This window comes from Penaeus japonicus, unplaced genomic scaffold (assembly GCF_977035675.1).
Source record: "Penaeus japonicus unplaced genomic scaffold, GWHDUDI00000001_assembly GWHDUDI00000039, whole genome shotgun sequence".
In the NCBI taxonomy this organism is placed as follows: domain Eukaryota; kingdom Metazoa; phylum Arthropoda; class Malacostraca; order Decapoda; family Penaeidae; genus Penaeus; species Penaeus japonicus.
In genome coordinates this window covers 15,734,462-15,746,961 of record NW_028234441.1, presented here as the reverse complement: position 1 = coordinate 15,746,961, position 12,500 = coordinate 15,734,462, and the positions used below count along the sequence as shown (strand labels likewise).

Sequence of the window (12,500 nt, the reverse complement as noted above, 5' to 3'; positions counted from 1 at the left end):
ATATAAACACACTTTACTAGGCTTGACGTGTCTAGACGAGATTCAAAACGTTGTTAATGTTTTTACTGTATAATGTTCAAGAAATTTCGAATTGCCTTCCCTCTTTCTTTCATTCTCCCCTCTCTCCTCCCTTTCTCCTTTCACCCCTCACCCCGTTTTCCCTTTCTCTCTCTTCCTTCCTACCCTCCTTGCCTACTTCTCCCTTTTCCTTCCCCTTTCCTCTCCTCCATACCTTCTAGAACCACCCCACATGAAATGTAAACAACCTTGAGGTAATCTAAGATTCGCTGGTAAGAGATAGCATCAAGTGCTTGGATTTTTCCTTCTTTTCTTAACACATTTACTTGCGTGCCTTTATCTCAACTATGTATTGATATGTGATACGTTTACAAGTATAACTCCGATAATCTATAAATAAAAAACTAACCAACCATCCGATTATTTGTTCACTTACTCATTCATTTATCCATGGACTTTATTCTTAACCTATCTGTCATATGTATGCTTAGGTATATTTGTCTATCGCCCATCCATTTATCAACTCATCCACATATTAGTCTTCCTATTTACTCCATCCCTCACAATCATTTTTTCGTATATCCATCCACCGTTCTATCCACACTCATAGATCTACTTATTCATCCATTACCTCATCAACCTTCCTATTCACTCTATCCTTTCCACCCATGGTTTTCATCCATCTATCCATTCATTCATCTTTCTCTCTATACTCTACTTATTCATCTATTAACTCATCCACACATCAACCTTTTCGCTCTATCCCTCCCATCTATTGTTTTCATCCATCTATCTATCTATTTACCTATCCATTCATTCATTCATCCATTCATCCATCTATCCATACTCATATGTCTACTTACCCCGTTTAGGTGTACGTATGGTCCTGTTCTGCTTTCCTTCCTTGTCCCTCATGGTCGCCTTTTTCTCACAATACTCATGGTCTTCACTTTTTCTCCATCCTTCCTCATCGTCTTCCTCAATGAGCATCTCTTCCTCACTTTCCGGATCTGTGCTCTCTTCATCATTCTTCGCGTCTGTAGTTCCTTCCTCATTCTCTGGGTCTCTGTCCTCTACTTCATTCTTCAAATAAGTGATTTCTTCCTCGTTCTTCAAGCCTAGGCATTCTTCTTCATTCTCTGTGTCTGTGATTCCTTCCTCATTCTTCAGGTTTTCATCCTCAATCTTCGGGTCTGTGCCCTCTGCTTCATTCTTCAAGCTTTCCTCCTCATTTTCCTTCTCATTCATCAGACCTGTGTCTTCTTCATCATCAATCGAGTCTGTGCTATCTTCCTCATTCTTCAGGTCTGTCGTCTCTTCCTCATTCTTCAAGTATGTGCCCTCTCCTTTATTCATCGGATCCGCGTTTTCTTCCTCATTCTCCGGCTCTGAACACTTTCCCTCATTCTTCTGGTTTGTTTCCTCTTCATTCTTCGGGTTTGTGATTTCTTCCTCCTTCTTTGGGTCAGTGCTTTCTTCCTCATAATTCAGGCCCATGTAATCCTCCTCATTCTCCGGGACTGTCCATTCTACCTCATTCTTCGTGTCTGTGTTTTCTACCTCATTCTTTTGTCCCGCATTATTCAGGTCTTGGCTGTACCCCTTATTCTCTAGGTTTTGACTGTGTTCCACATTCTGGGGATCTTTCCTTTCTTCCTCAGTCTCCAGGTCCTGGCTGTACCCCTTATTCTCTAGGTTTTGACTGTGTTCCACATTCTGGGAACTTTCTTTCTTCTCATTCCAGGTCTTGGCTGTACCCCTTATTCTCTAGGTTTTGACTGTGTTCCACATTCTGGGGATCTTTCCTTTCTTCTTCAGTCTCCAGGTCTTGGATGTACCCCTTATCCTCTAGGTCTTGAATTTGTTCCACATTCTGGGGATATTTCCCTTCTTCCTCAGTCTCCAGGTCTTGGCTGTACCCCTTATTCTCTAGGTTTTGACTGTGTTCCACATTCTGGGGATCTTTCCTTTCTTCCTCAGTCTCTAGGTCTTGGCTGTACCCCTTATTCTCTAGGTTTTGACTGTGTTCCACATTCTGGGGATCTTCCTTTCTTCTCAGGTCTCAGGTTTGGCTGTTACCCTTATTCTCTAGGTTATGACTAAGTGTTCCAATTTGGGGATCTTTCCTTTTATTCTCAGTCTCAGGGCTTGAGCTGTACCCCTTAATCGCTAGGTTTTGGGACTGTGTTCTCATTCTGGGGTTCCTTTCCTATCTTCCTCAGTTCAGGTCTTGGCTGTACCCCTTATTCTCTAGGTTTTGACTGTGTGGTTCCAACATTCTGGGGATCTCTTCCTTTCTTTCCTGTCTACAGTCTTGGCTTGTACCCTTATTCTCTAGGTATTATTTTTTTGGGGGGGGGGGGGGGGGGGACTGTGTTCCACATTCTGGGGATCTTTCCTTTCTTCCTCAGTCTCCAGGTCTTGGCTGTACCCCTTATTCTCTAGGTTTTGACTGTGTTCCACATTCTGGGGATCTTTCCTTTCTTCCTCAGTCTCCAGGTCCTGGCTGTACCCCTTATCTTAGGTTCTTGAATGTGTTACCTCATTTCTGGGGATCTTCTTTCTTCTCAGTCTCAGGTCTGGCTGTACCCCTTATTCTCTGGTTTTGGACTGTGTTCCAGATTCTGGGGATCTTTCCTTTCTTCCTCAGTCTCAGGTTTTGGCTCTGTACTTATTCTCAAGGTTTTGACTGTGTTCACATTTGGGATCTTCCCTTTCTAACTCAGTCTCCAGGTCTTGGCTGTACCCCTTATTCTCTAGGTTTTGACTGTGTTCCACATTCTGGGGATCTTTCCTTTCTTCCTCAGTCTCCAGGTCCTGGCTGTACCCCTTATTCTCTAGGTCTTGAATGTGTTCCACATTCTGGGGATCTTTCCTTTCTTCCTCAGTCTCCAGGTCCTGGCTGTACCCCTTATTCTCTAGGTTTTGACTGTGTCCTTCACTTTCCAGGTCTTCGTTGCGTGCATTGCCTAAATTCATGATATAATCTTCATGCACTGATTCACTCTTGGAGTCCACGTTAGGTCTTTGTTCACTCGTCTGTGCTGTGCGTTGCTTCTCGCACAGTTTGTCATCCATGATTTACTCAGGACCACACAGCACACTTCCTGCAAAAGACATAAGACATTAAAGCGGTGATGATGGGGACCTCCACTCCTGCTACAGCTGTAAACAAAGAATTACCACCCACCAATCCTCGTGCACTGCTGTGTATCTTGCTACTACCTTAGTGTGTGTGTGTGTGTGTGTGTGTGTGTGTGTGTGTGTGTGTGTGTGTGTGTGACCTTAACACTAGCCAACCCAACCCTTTCTGCTCGGGAATGTTTTCCATGTTTTTCCTTCATCTATGTGAGTAGATGTGAGGACTGAACGACTCACCTCATGAACGTGCATAACAACCACGCCCCCCCCCCCCCCGTCACTAACGGTCATAACCCCCCCCCCCCCTAAACTTTAACTTCCCTCCCCCTACCTTCCCCCTCCCCCCCTCACCCCTTCACCTCAGCCTATGACCTCCCCCCCTCCCATCCGCTTCCCCACACCCGGGACTAAACAGCTCACCACGGGTACACCTGTACCCCTATAGTGGTCAAAACAACCCCGCCTCCCTCACCCCTTCACCTCCGACTCTGACCTCTCCCCCACCCTCCTCCCTCTGGACACAAGCGGTAATTACCATAGAAAGCGCGAGACTTAGTTATTAACCCTAGTTAATGATGTTATTAAGTAAGTAAAGGTTTACAACAGCTAATCTGCTCACTTGAAACAGCAGGAGTTAATTACCTTACAAATTCGATCTATAGGACCATTTTGGCGGTTGGAAGCATTAGAAAGCACAAATATGAGTGAAAACTACGAATTCTACAATGTGAGGTCTTCGGAATGCAGCAATGTTATCCACTCAAGCGAGGATGAGAACAGCAGAGGGGATGTAACATGTTTACTATTGATATCGGAAACTCCAACAGTAATTAAGGATGGCATAGAACAGACAATCACCTGCACACTCGAGCAGTTAATTATCTGCTTGGGCGAGTAGGTAATTATCTACTGATCTGAGACATATCCGTCACCTTGTCTGTCATACCAGCAACGAAAAGGAAAGTTACTCGCGAAATGCATTTCGTACAATATAAAAAGACCTCAACTCTCCTGTTCAATCACTAGTATTACCCGAACTGTGAAAGTGCTCACTATGGCCAAAACCGCTAAATATTGTCCTAACCAAAGACTATGAAGGAGATCCAATACGTCCTTGAGACAGTGAAAACAGCGCTCTAGATCCTGAGTGTTTCTTTTCGTTTTTTTGAATCTCCTACTTCAAAATGGAGATGAAATAAAATGTGAGAGGTAACATAAAACAATCAAGGTTACGATAAAGAACTCGTTATTCTGTGAAGTGCTTTAGACTTTGTGTTTCTGAGTGAAATAAGTGAGCGGTGAGTGAGTAAACACCGGCCTTGCCGGGGGCATGCCCCGAGGGCAACTAGGCTGTCCCTGGCTGATGACGTCATTTTGACGTCATCCATAATGGCCGGTTACACACCGCCTGTGATCTGACATGTAAAGTAATTTTTGACATTTTGAAAATAGATCCAGAAGATATAATCGGGTTTCAACACGTTAGAAATAATGAAGTGATAATAAAATTCAAAGAGAACAAGAAGTTTTTAGAATTTTGCAACAAATATGAAGAAAAAAAAAAAACTATCAAAAACTCAAGCGAAAAGGTAAAAATATTGAATTTCAGTCAAGTATTTGCATACGTATCAATTAGATGCACCATTTGATATGGACAATGATGTTCTAGAACAAGTACTCATTAAATACGGGAAAGTGTACAACATAAAAATAAATAGGCATACATATGGTAAAGCTGAAGACCTGTTAAACGGCACACGGACAGCAAAAATGGAAATAATATATAACATTCCGTCTACAATGACAATATGTGGACACAGTGTTATTTTTTTCTACAATGGACAAACTAAGACGTGTCATAAATGCGGGAGGGCTGATCATCTGGCAGCATCTTGCACACATGAAGACCGTATCAATATCGTTAACGATAAAGACTTTCCTCCGTTAAGAAAAGAATCAAATGAGGACGAATGTAGTGAAACACAAGCAAAACCAGAAGGAATGTCAAAAGAAACGAATGCACTTCAAAATGACCTTGAGGAAATAAGGACAGAAATAGAGCAGATCGAGCAGATGGCGCAGATGGAGCCTAGCGGGAATGCAGAGGTTTTGGAAATACCGGGAGGTCAGACTACAGCTGGACAACAGGAAACTGCACAGGCTGATAAGCATGAAAGTGTGGATACAATGGAACCGAGAGGGGAAGCTGAAGAGGAATGTGGAAAACAAGAATTAGAGAGGAGAAAACAGGAAGTACAAAGGGCAGCACAGGTGGAAACAGGAAACATGGAAACAGAAGAGGAGCTGATAGTTAAACAGACCAAGGTGGGAACAACAACAGAATGGCAAGATGTAACTGGCGAGATGCAGACGCAACTGCGAAAATTGGCGAACGAGCAACAGGACAGAGATGGCGAACTAGTAGCGGAGAGAGAGATGACAGGATGGCAGTGCGTAGAAAGTAGTGGAACAAAGAGAGAAATAATTACAGGTGGATATGGGAAGCAAATGCAAGTGGAAATGGCGGGAAGAAGATACGAGGAAAATAGAGAAAAGAGGACAGAAAAAGAGATGTCAACGGCGTTACATGAGGAAGATGACGAGATCCAAAGAGAAAAAAAGATGGCAAGGTGGTTACGCGACGAAATTGATGAGATGCTGGAGGTAGGAGACACGCCCAGATGTCCAAGCAAAGGGGGTGAGCAGCAGATGGAGGCGGACAGGCAGGTGGACAAAAGCTCAGAGGGAATAAAAAAAAGGTAAAGACTGCATTACGTATGTTCAAACAGTGGCGGATATACATCAAATAGATCATAATTGGACTTGCTATAAAATGACTTGATTAGTTGGGAGGGACAGGAAAGAAAATAGAAAAAGAAAAGGAGAACCGAAATACAAAGAGACTAAAGACCTCCCTTACATAGTGTTTATTTCTATTATATAAAAATGTATCTAACAATAGCTACCCTTACCATAAATGGGCTAAATGATGTTTGTAAACAAATGAAACTAGCATCCTTTGCAAATCTTCCTAAGACAGATATTTTGATGCTGCAGGAGCATAATGTTAAATACGAAGTGAATTTAAAATATTTACAAGATTATTTCGATGTTATTCTAAATACGTGTGTTAACTTGAAAGGAGGCACTGCCTTTCTTAAAAAAATAAGAATAAAGGAATCAAGGTATTAAGCACTGAAATGGATGCTGAAGGACAGATAGAGTATGAAGGTAGAATATTGTGATAGGGCAGATATGGTTTAGATAAGAATGTAACATCGGTAGAATGTATTAACCTTGCCATGATAGTTTCCTTTGATTGTAAATAATGAACTTCTGTTGTATCTCAATATATTGTAATAATACATTAGTAAATTGTATAAAATTAGTTTTTAAGTAAAATAAAATAAAAAAAACTATGAAGGAAAGATAGAAGACTTTTATTATGGCTGTTATAGTAGTAGTTGGCAACTCGCTTAAAGTAACGCACAAACGAACACACACAAATCCGCTCTACGTAGAGATGGCGTTACTGGTCATTCTGTCGTCTGTTTGTTTACATTTTTGTGACCGGGAAATTTGACATTTCCGCAGAAGTAGCTCAATGTCAACCAACAAAAACACGGAGTCCGATTGTGAACGTCATAGAATAAAGAGCTTACTTACATAATGTGAACTTTACTATTATTGGAAGATTGAATAGTACAAAAGGAAATATAAATAGACACAAACCTAAATCCAGAACCAGGAGAAGAACTTGGTACATCTAAAGGTATGGACATTGAACACCAAAACAAAGGGCACAAAAACGTGATCACCGGCGACTTGGAAGAAAATCTATTCCCAAAGCGAACACGAATTGAAACCGGCTGGAAGAACACATTATCAGAAATGATCAACAAGAACAAGGAAACAGTAAACTAGCAAGTAGAACAAAACTATGTCGTTCTTATTCAATTAAAAGGAGAATCAATTACTTCAAATTTCAACAATCCGATCAAACTAACGGATGCAATTAACAAATCTGTATTCCAAAAGTACATAAAAGAAGATACTCTTAGATTTCTCGGAAAAGGGAAAGCAATCCGCTTTGAAGTAAATGATATATCCAAAATAGATAATTTAAATGGCATAGAACATCTAGGAGATTGGGAGGTACAATGTAAACAACCGGCATCCAGTAAATTTACAGGATGTTCATATGGAACAATATACCCCATAGAGACAGACATATATAAACACAATAAAAGGAAAAAATCAAAATAATATGGGGAGACAGCTCCGAGATTCAAGAAATTATTAGAATGACAAAATGTAACAAAGATAAAGAAAGTGACCAAAAAGGAATACCAACAAAATCTTTAAGGATAACATTTAAAGGTCCTCTGCCAGAAAGAGTTGCTATAGGTCACACATCATACAAAGTTTATCAATATACTTTTCCAATACCTAGATGTTTTAACTGCCTATGTTATGGTCATGAAGTGTTAACATGTAAATAAAATAAAGGTGTAGTAATTGCAGTAAATTTGATCACAACTATAAGGATTGTACTAATCCCTCATATTGTTTTTACTGTGAAGAAGCACATCCACCAATAGACATTTCCTGTAAAATGCACAAAAAAGCCCTAGAAATTAAAAAGAAAAACATAACGCCAAACAATATAGACATAAAAATACAACTACATCAACTGAAACCTAACACAAAACAAGAAAAGATAACAGATAGAAATAAGGATACAATAAACAGGGCAACATCCAACCAAACACAAAACAACACAAAATCAACAACAGCAAACACAAACGAAACAACATCAACAGAGTTAAAAAAAAAAAAAAAAAAAACATACAGAAATCACAACTCAAACAAACAAAATAACAGCAGGGTAGAAAACACCAGAAAAAACAAAAAAGCAAATGCAAAACTCAACCACATCCATGGGCAAGTTCAAAAAATAGGAAAATAGATGTATGTCTCACTAGAATAAGTACAAAACACACAAAATTGAAACAACACTTATACAAACTAAAATTAGTAGTGGACCCAAATTGTAGATGGTGCAACAACCAAGAAGAAAGCATTGAACATCTGACACTACAATGTCCAAGATTCTACTCATATAAAACTAAGTTACTCCGAGCACTATTAAAAGCAAAAATTCACAATCCTAATATGAATATGCTCATTACAGGTGCTTATCAACTTCCTTTAAAGAAGTACTACATCTTGAGACATACAAAGATCTTCCTATAAATGTAAAAAATTATAGATATGATATAAGAATCAAGAAGAAACAAGAACAAAGATTCAGGGAATATAGACTTCAACATAGTCTAAACCCTATAAAAGAAGAAAGAAGAAGAAGAATGTCAACCATGGCACCGACAGTGAATAAATCACATTCATGCGTCATTTGTAAAAGAAGGAAGGAAAGTGACCCCAGTTTGGTATTCCACAGGTTTCCCATACATCGCAAGAATGTGTTAGGACATAAGGCCATAGGAACATCCAGGCAATTTCAACATCAAGATTTGAAAAAAAAATAAGGTCCTGACGACGCAGAGAGCAAGAAATCGAGATCAACGGACAAGATGGACTCCGCCACACCCGAGCACCTAAAACTTCCCTTCGAAATGTTTCCGCTCGACATTTCTTCACAAATCCGTAAGTACATACAATGGGCCAATTCTTCTTATTTCTCTACTTTCTCTATGTCCCCCATATACGTGTGCTTATGTGTTTTAACAGTGAAAGAAGTTCAAACGTTCTCTGTTAGGCAGTGTTCTCTTTTCTCTCACTTTTAACATTATAATTACATTCTTATCAGTGATCGAACTATTCATTTAACAACTGCGTTAAATGTATCGTATATTTTGCCGTAAAACAACATTAAAGAAAGTAATTTCGTATGTTTCAATTCTTTTTCTATGATGCTACTTTTTTTCTCTCTCATTCGTTAATTATTCGTTTGTATTATCGAATTCTATAATTCTACAACTCACTATATTATGTACGTAAACCACACGAGTCTGAAAGTTCGTTAGTATTTCAAGGAATATTCCACTGATAAATTCCCCTCCCACTCACGCCACGTTCGACAAACGACACGCTCATCCCACCCCCCACCCCCGCTACATGACCCTCGGAACTAGCGTCTGGTCACAGGAGACTCATTAACATTTCCCTTTTCCCCTCCCCCCGTGCATCCCCCTCCACCCTCCCTCATCGATGTTAAAAGACGAGTATAGATATCATCTGCTTTTTGTTTAATATGCAAGGCCTCCATGGTACGACGATGAAACCTTCAGAAAGGCTTGGCAAACCAGCCATGTCAATCCTGATGTCCCATACAACCGCTATCTTGAAGACCGACTTACTTCACAACCGTGCGGGATTTGTTCATAATCAGATAAGGTTTATTTGGGTTTGTTAAATCTTCACAATCATGTTGCGAGAGAGATATAGTAAAGTGCATCATACTCTCTTTCCTTTCATTTTTGATATTCATATTAACAATATGGAATATGATAAATGAATTATGTTTTCTCCTTTTTGTTATTCATATTAATTAACTAAATCTAATATCATTCTCAATTAATTCGTATTTGGTCTATTTTAAATTTAATTAAAAAGGCAAATTCGAATTTTATTTATTTTTCATGTATAATATACATTACGTAACTTAACTTCGCCGGTCAAACGCAGCGTAAAAACGTTCGGCAGCCAGAGATGCTAAGGGTTGCATCAGCCGTTTTTACTTGCAGCGAGTCAACTATCCGATTGCAGATCAGTACTTCATTTTTATCATTGTTATTCCCATATGTCGAGTGCAATTTCATAATCATCTACGAATTTAATATTATAATCATTGTTAATTATTATGTAATTACTAAGATTAAAAGGTTAAGTTAGGTACATTATTTATCTTATTTTTTTATTTTTTAAAAGGAATAATTCCATACGAGCTTGAAATAACACCTCTTACTCACTCATACATACATATTCTCAAACTCTCTAACTCTCATGTTCACTTTCCATTTCGAAATTATTGCTCACTGTAGACGCATCGTCTACTCTTCTTACTTTGCAATAGCTCACCCCACGCTTCTGTTGACAAGTACACTTGACACTAACTTTGTGTCATGGTGTAAAATGAATGAATTCATAGTAATTCGGTAGTGCACGCTCCACCCACAATATTCTTTTTATCGCCTTTAGTTTGTCGAAAGTAAAAATGGATAGTTATTAGCCTTGTATTTCTATAAACTAACAATTATTCTCTTACTCTTGCAATAGCTACTTACAATTTTGTTCACGAACATACTTGACACTAATACAGTGTCATGGCATAAAATTAATTAATAAATTCAAATAGTAATTCGGTGAACGACTTAGTGCCACCCATAACAGTTCTTTTATCGCCCTAAGTTTGTTGATACGATAATGTGATAGTTATTTGCACGACTTAACTGTTTTGAAGTATTCTTTCTTATTTATTTTGAGACTCTCTACCTTAGAAGCTTGCAGTTCAAGTAGTCCCTTGCGGGTCGCTGCAAGTATCTCCCTCCTTTATCTATCTTTATTAGAAAAAAATAAAATCAACTAAAAAAAAATAAAAAAAAGGAAAGTCAAAGAAAGAAAAACAAAGTAAAATAACAAAACATCGAATTATGCACACACCCTCTCCCACTCTATGTTCGTCTTTCTTTCCCTCTTCCTTGGCCCTGTATGTAAAGGTTATCAAGCAGATATGCGAAACACGCCCAGAAGAGAGAGCATGGCTGTAATTTCCCATAAACCAAGAGTATGGCACCCGTCGAAGAGGACAGCCGGACACCCTCAATTAATAACGTGGAAGGCCTGCAAAATAACCAAAAACCAGCAGCCAAGTACGGAATAACATGGAAAGCGAAGAAACGGAATCCGACATCCGGGACGTGGGACAACGAGAACGCGACAAAGTGACGCGCGGAGAGAGAGAGGGGGGGGGGGCACACAGAGAGGAGAGAGGAAAGACACAGAGAGGAGAGAGGTGGGAGGGAGAAGAGAGAGAGGAGAGAGGTGGGAGAGAGAGAGAGAGAGAGAAAAAGAGAGAGAGAGAGAGAAAAAGAGAGAGAGAGAGAGAGAGAGAGAAATACAGGGAAGAAAGAGAGAAATATAGGAGAGAGAGAGTGTGCGTGTGTACGAGTGTACGTGTACGTGTGCGTGCGTGCGTGCGTGTGTGTGTGTGTTGCCCGGTGTGACTTTCATCATTTCTTACACATAAATGGCAAAGATAGGTCCACAAGGGATCGTCACCAAGGAGTCAACTTGTAGGCCTACCAAACTCCACCTGTTAAGCCCTTTCTGTAAATTTCCAGGGAAGACGCGTTTCTATCAATTACGATTATTTATACAAAAAATACCATTACTAGTGGTGGTAGTTACGATCTAATCTTTGTATCAGATTGTTGTTTGATTTTTTTTTTCTCTCTCTTTCTCTCTTCCATACTTCCTCTGCCTCTCGCCTCCCTTTTTCTCTCCGCTTCCTTCTCTCTCCCTATCATCATTAATAGTGGTAGTAATAACAATAATAACGAGGAAGAAAACTTTTTTTTTTTCTTTTTTTTTTTCTTTTTTTCGTTTTTTTTTTTTTTGTTTTTTTTTCTTTTTATTATTCGCTTTTCGATATTTTTTTTTTATTTTTTTTTTTTTCTTCTGTTTTTTTCTTTTTCGCGAAAATTTAATAACTTAATTAAAAACCGACTTCTTGGTGACTATGACCTTGGAGAGGAGGGAGGAGCCCATGGGGGGGGGAGACGTGTACAAAATATTCAAACAAAACCGCACTGAAAAGCATGTGTACCTGCACTCCCGCCGTCAATCACAGAAGAGGAAATATAAAGGGCACGAAAACACACGAACACACGAACAGAGGGAAAACCTGGAGATGATGACATTAATGTAGATCTTATAAAAAATGCAGAAGAATTTTATTTCAGTACCCAAAAAATGATATAAAGAATTGGAAGAACTACGACCTTTGTCTCCTGCCATTTATCGATAAACTTTGATCAATCGTCATTACAAATAGCATTTCTAATACACAAGATCTTGAACAGGAACAGAAACGCTTTCGCAACGGATTCTCAACTGAAAACACCCACACACTAACCTAAACGAGGGATAAAAAAAATAATATAGTAAGAGAAAGAGATCGCCTGTTTTCTTCTTGGCTTTTGGCGGTTATGGCATAGTAACTTCGAGAACATACACGAATTATCTTCGAAATATTCTAAATACTTTTTTAAAAATTTTGCTATCTCACCAAGAAAACGGTTTAGATATGCCGTGCATGT

The 12,500-nt window shown here is 39.2% G+C and overlaps 2 protein-coding genes across 2 annotated transcripts in view; one reads left to right on the top strand and one right to left on the bottom strand.

The window, feature by feature from the left end:
* The window catches only part of LOC122254196 (uncharacterized), a 10,697-nt gene extending 7,576 nt beyond the window's left edge, over positions 1-3,121 (bottom strand). The window contains exons 1-4 of the mRNA XM_086533553.1: positions 2,752-3,121; positions 2,391-2,517; positions 1,857-2,079; positions 882-1,783 (exon numbers count right to left, since the gene is read on the bottom strand). Of these exons, the coding sequence (XP_086389679.1) occupies positions 882-1,783; positions 1,857-2,079; positions 2,391-2,517; positions 2,752-3,096 (1,597 nt within the window). The 5' untranslated portion in view covers positions 3,097-3,121. The remainder of the gene's footprint in view (positions 1-881; positions 1,784-1,856; positions 2,080-2,390; positions 2,518-2,751) is intronic.
* A 1,838-nt stretch (positions 3,122-4,959) lies between these two features.
* The window catches only part of LOC122242866 (uncharacterized), a 17,420-nt gene continuing 9,879 nt past the window's right edge, over positions 4,960-12,500 (top strand). Inside the window, 2 exon segments of the mRNA XM_086533552.1 lie at positions 4,960-5,857; positions 6,902-7,074. Of these exon segments, the coding sequence (XP_086389678.1) occupies positions 4,960-5,857; positions 6,902-7,074 (1,071 nt within the window).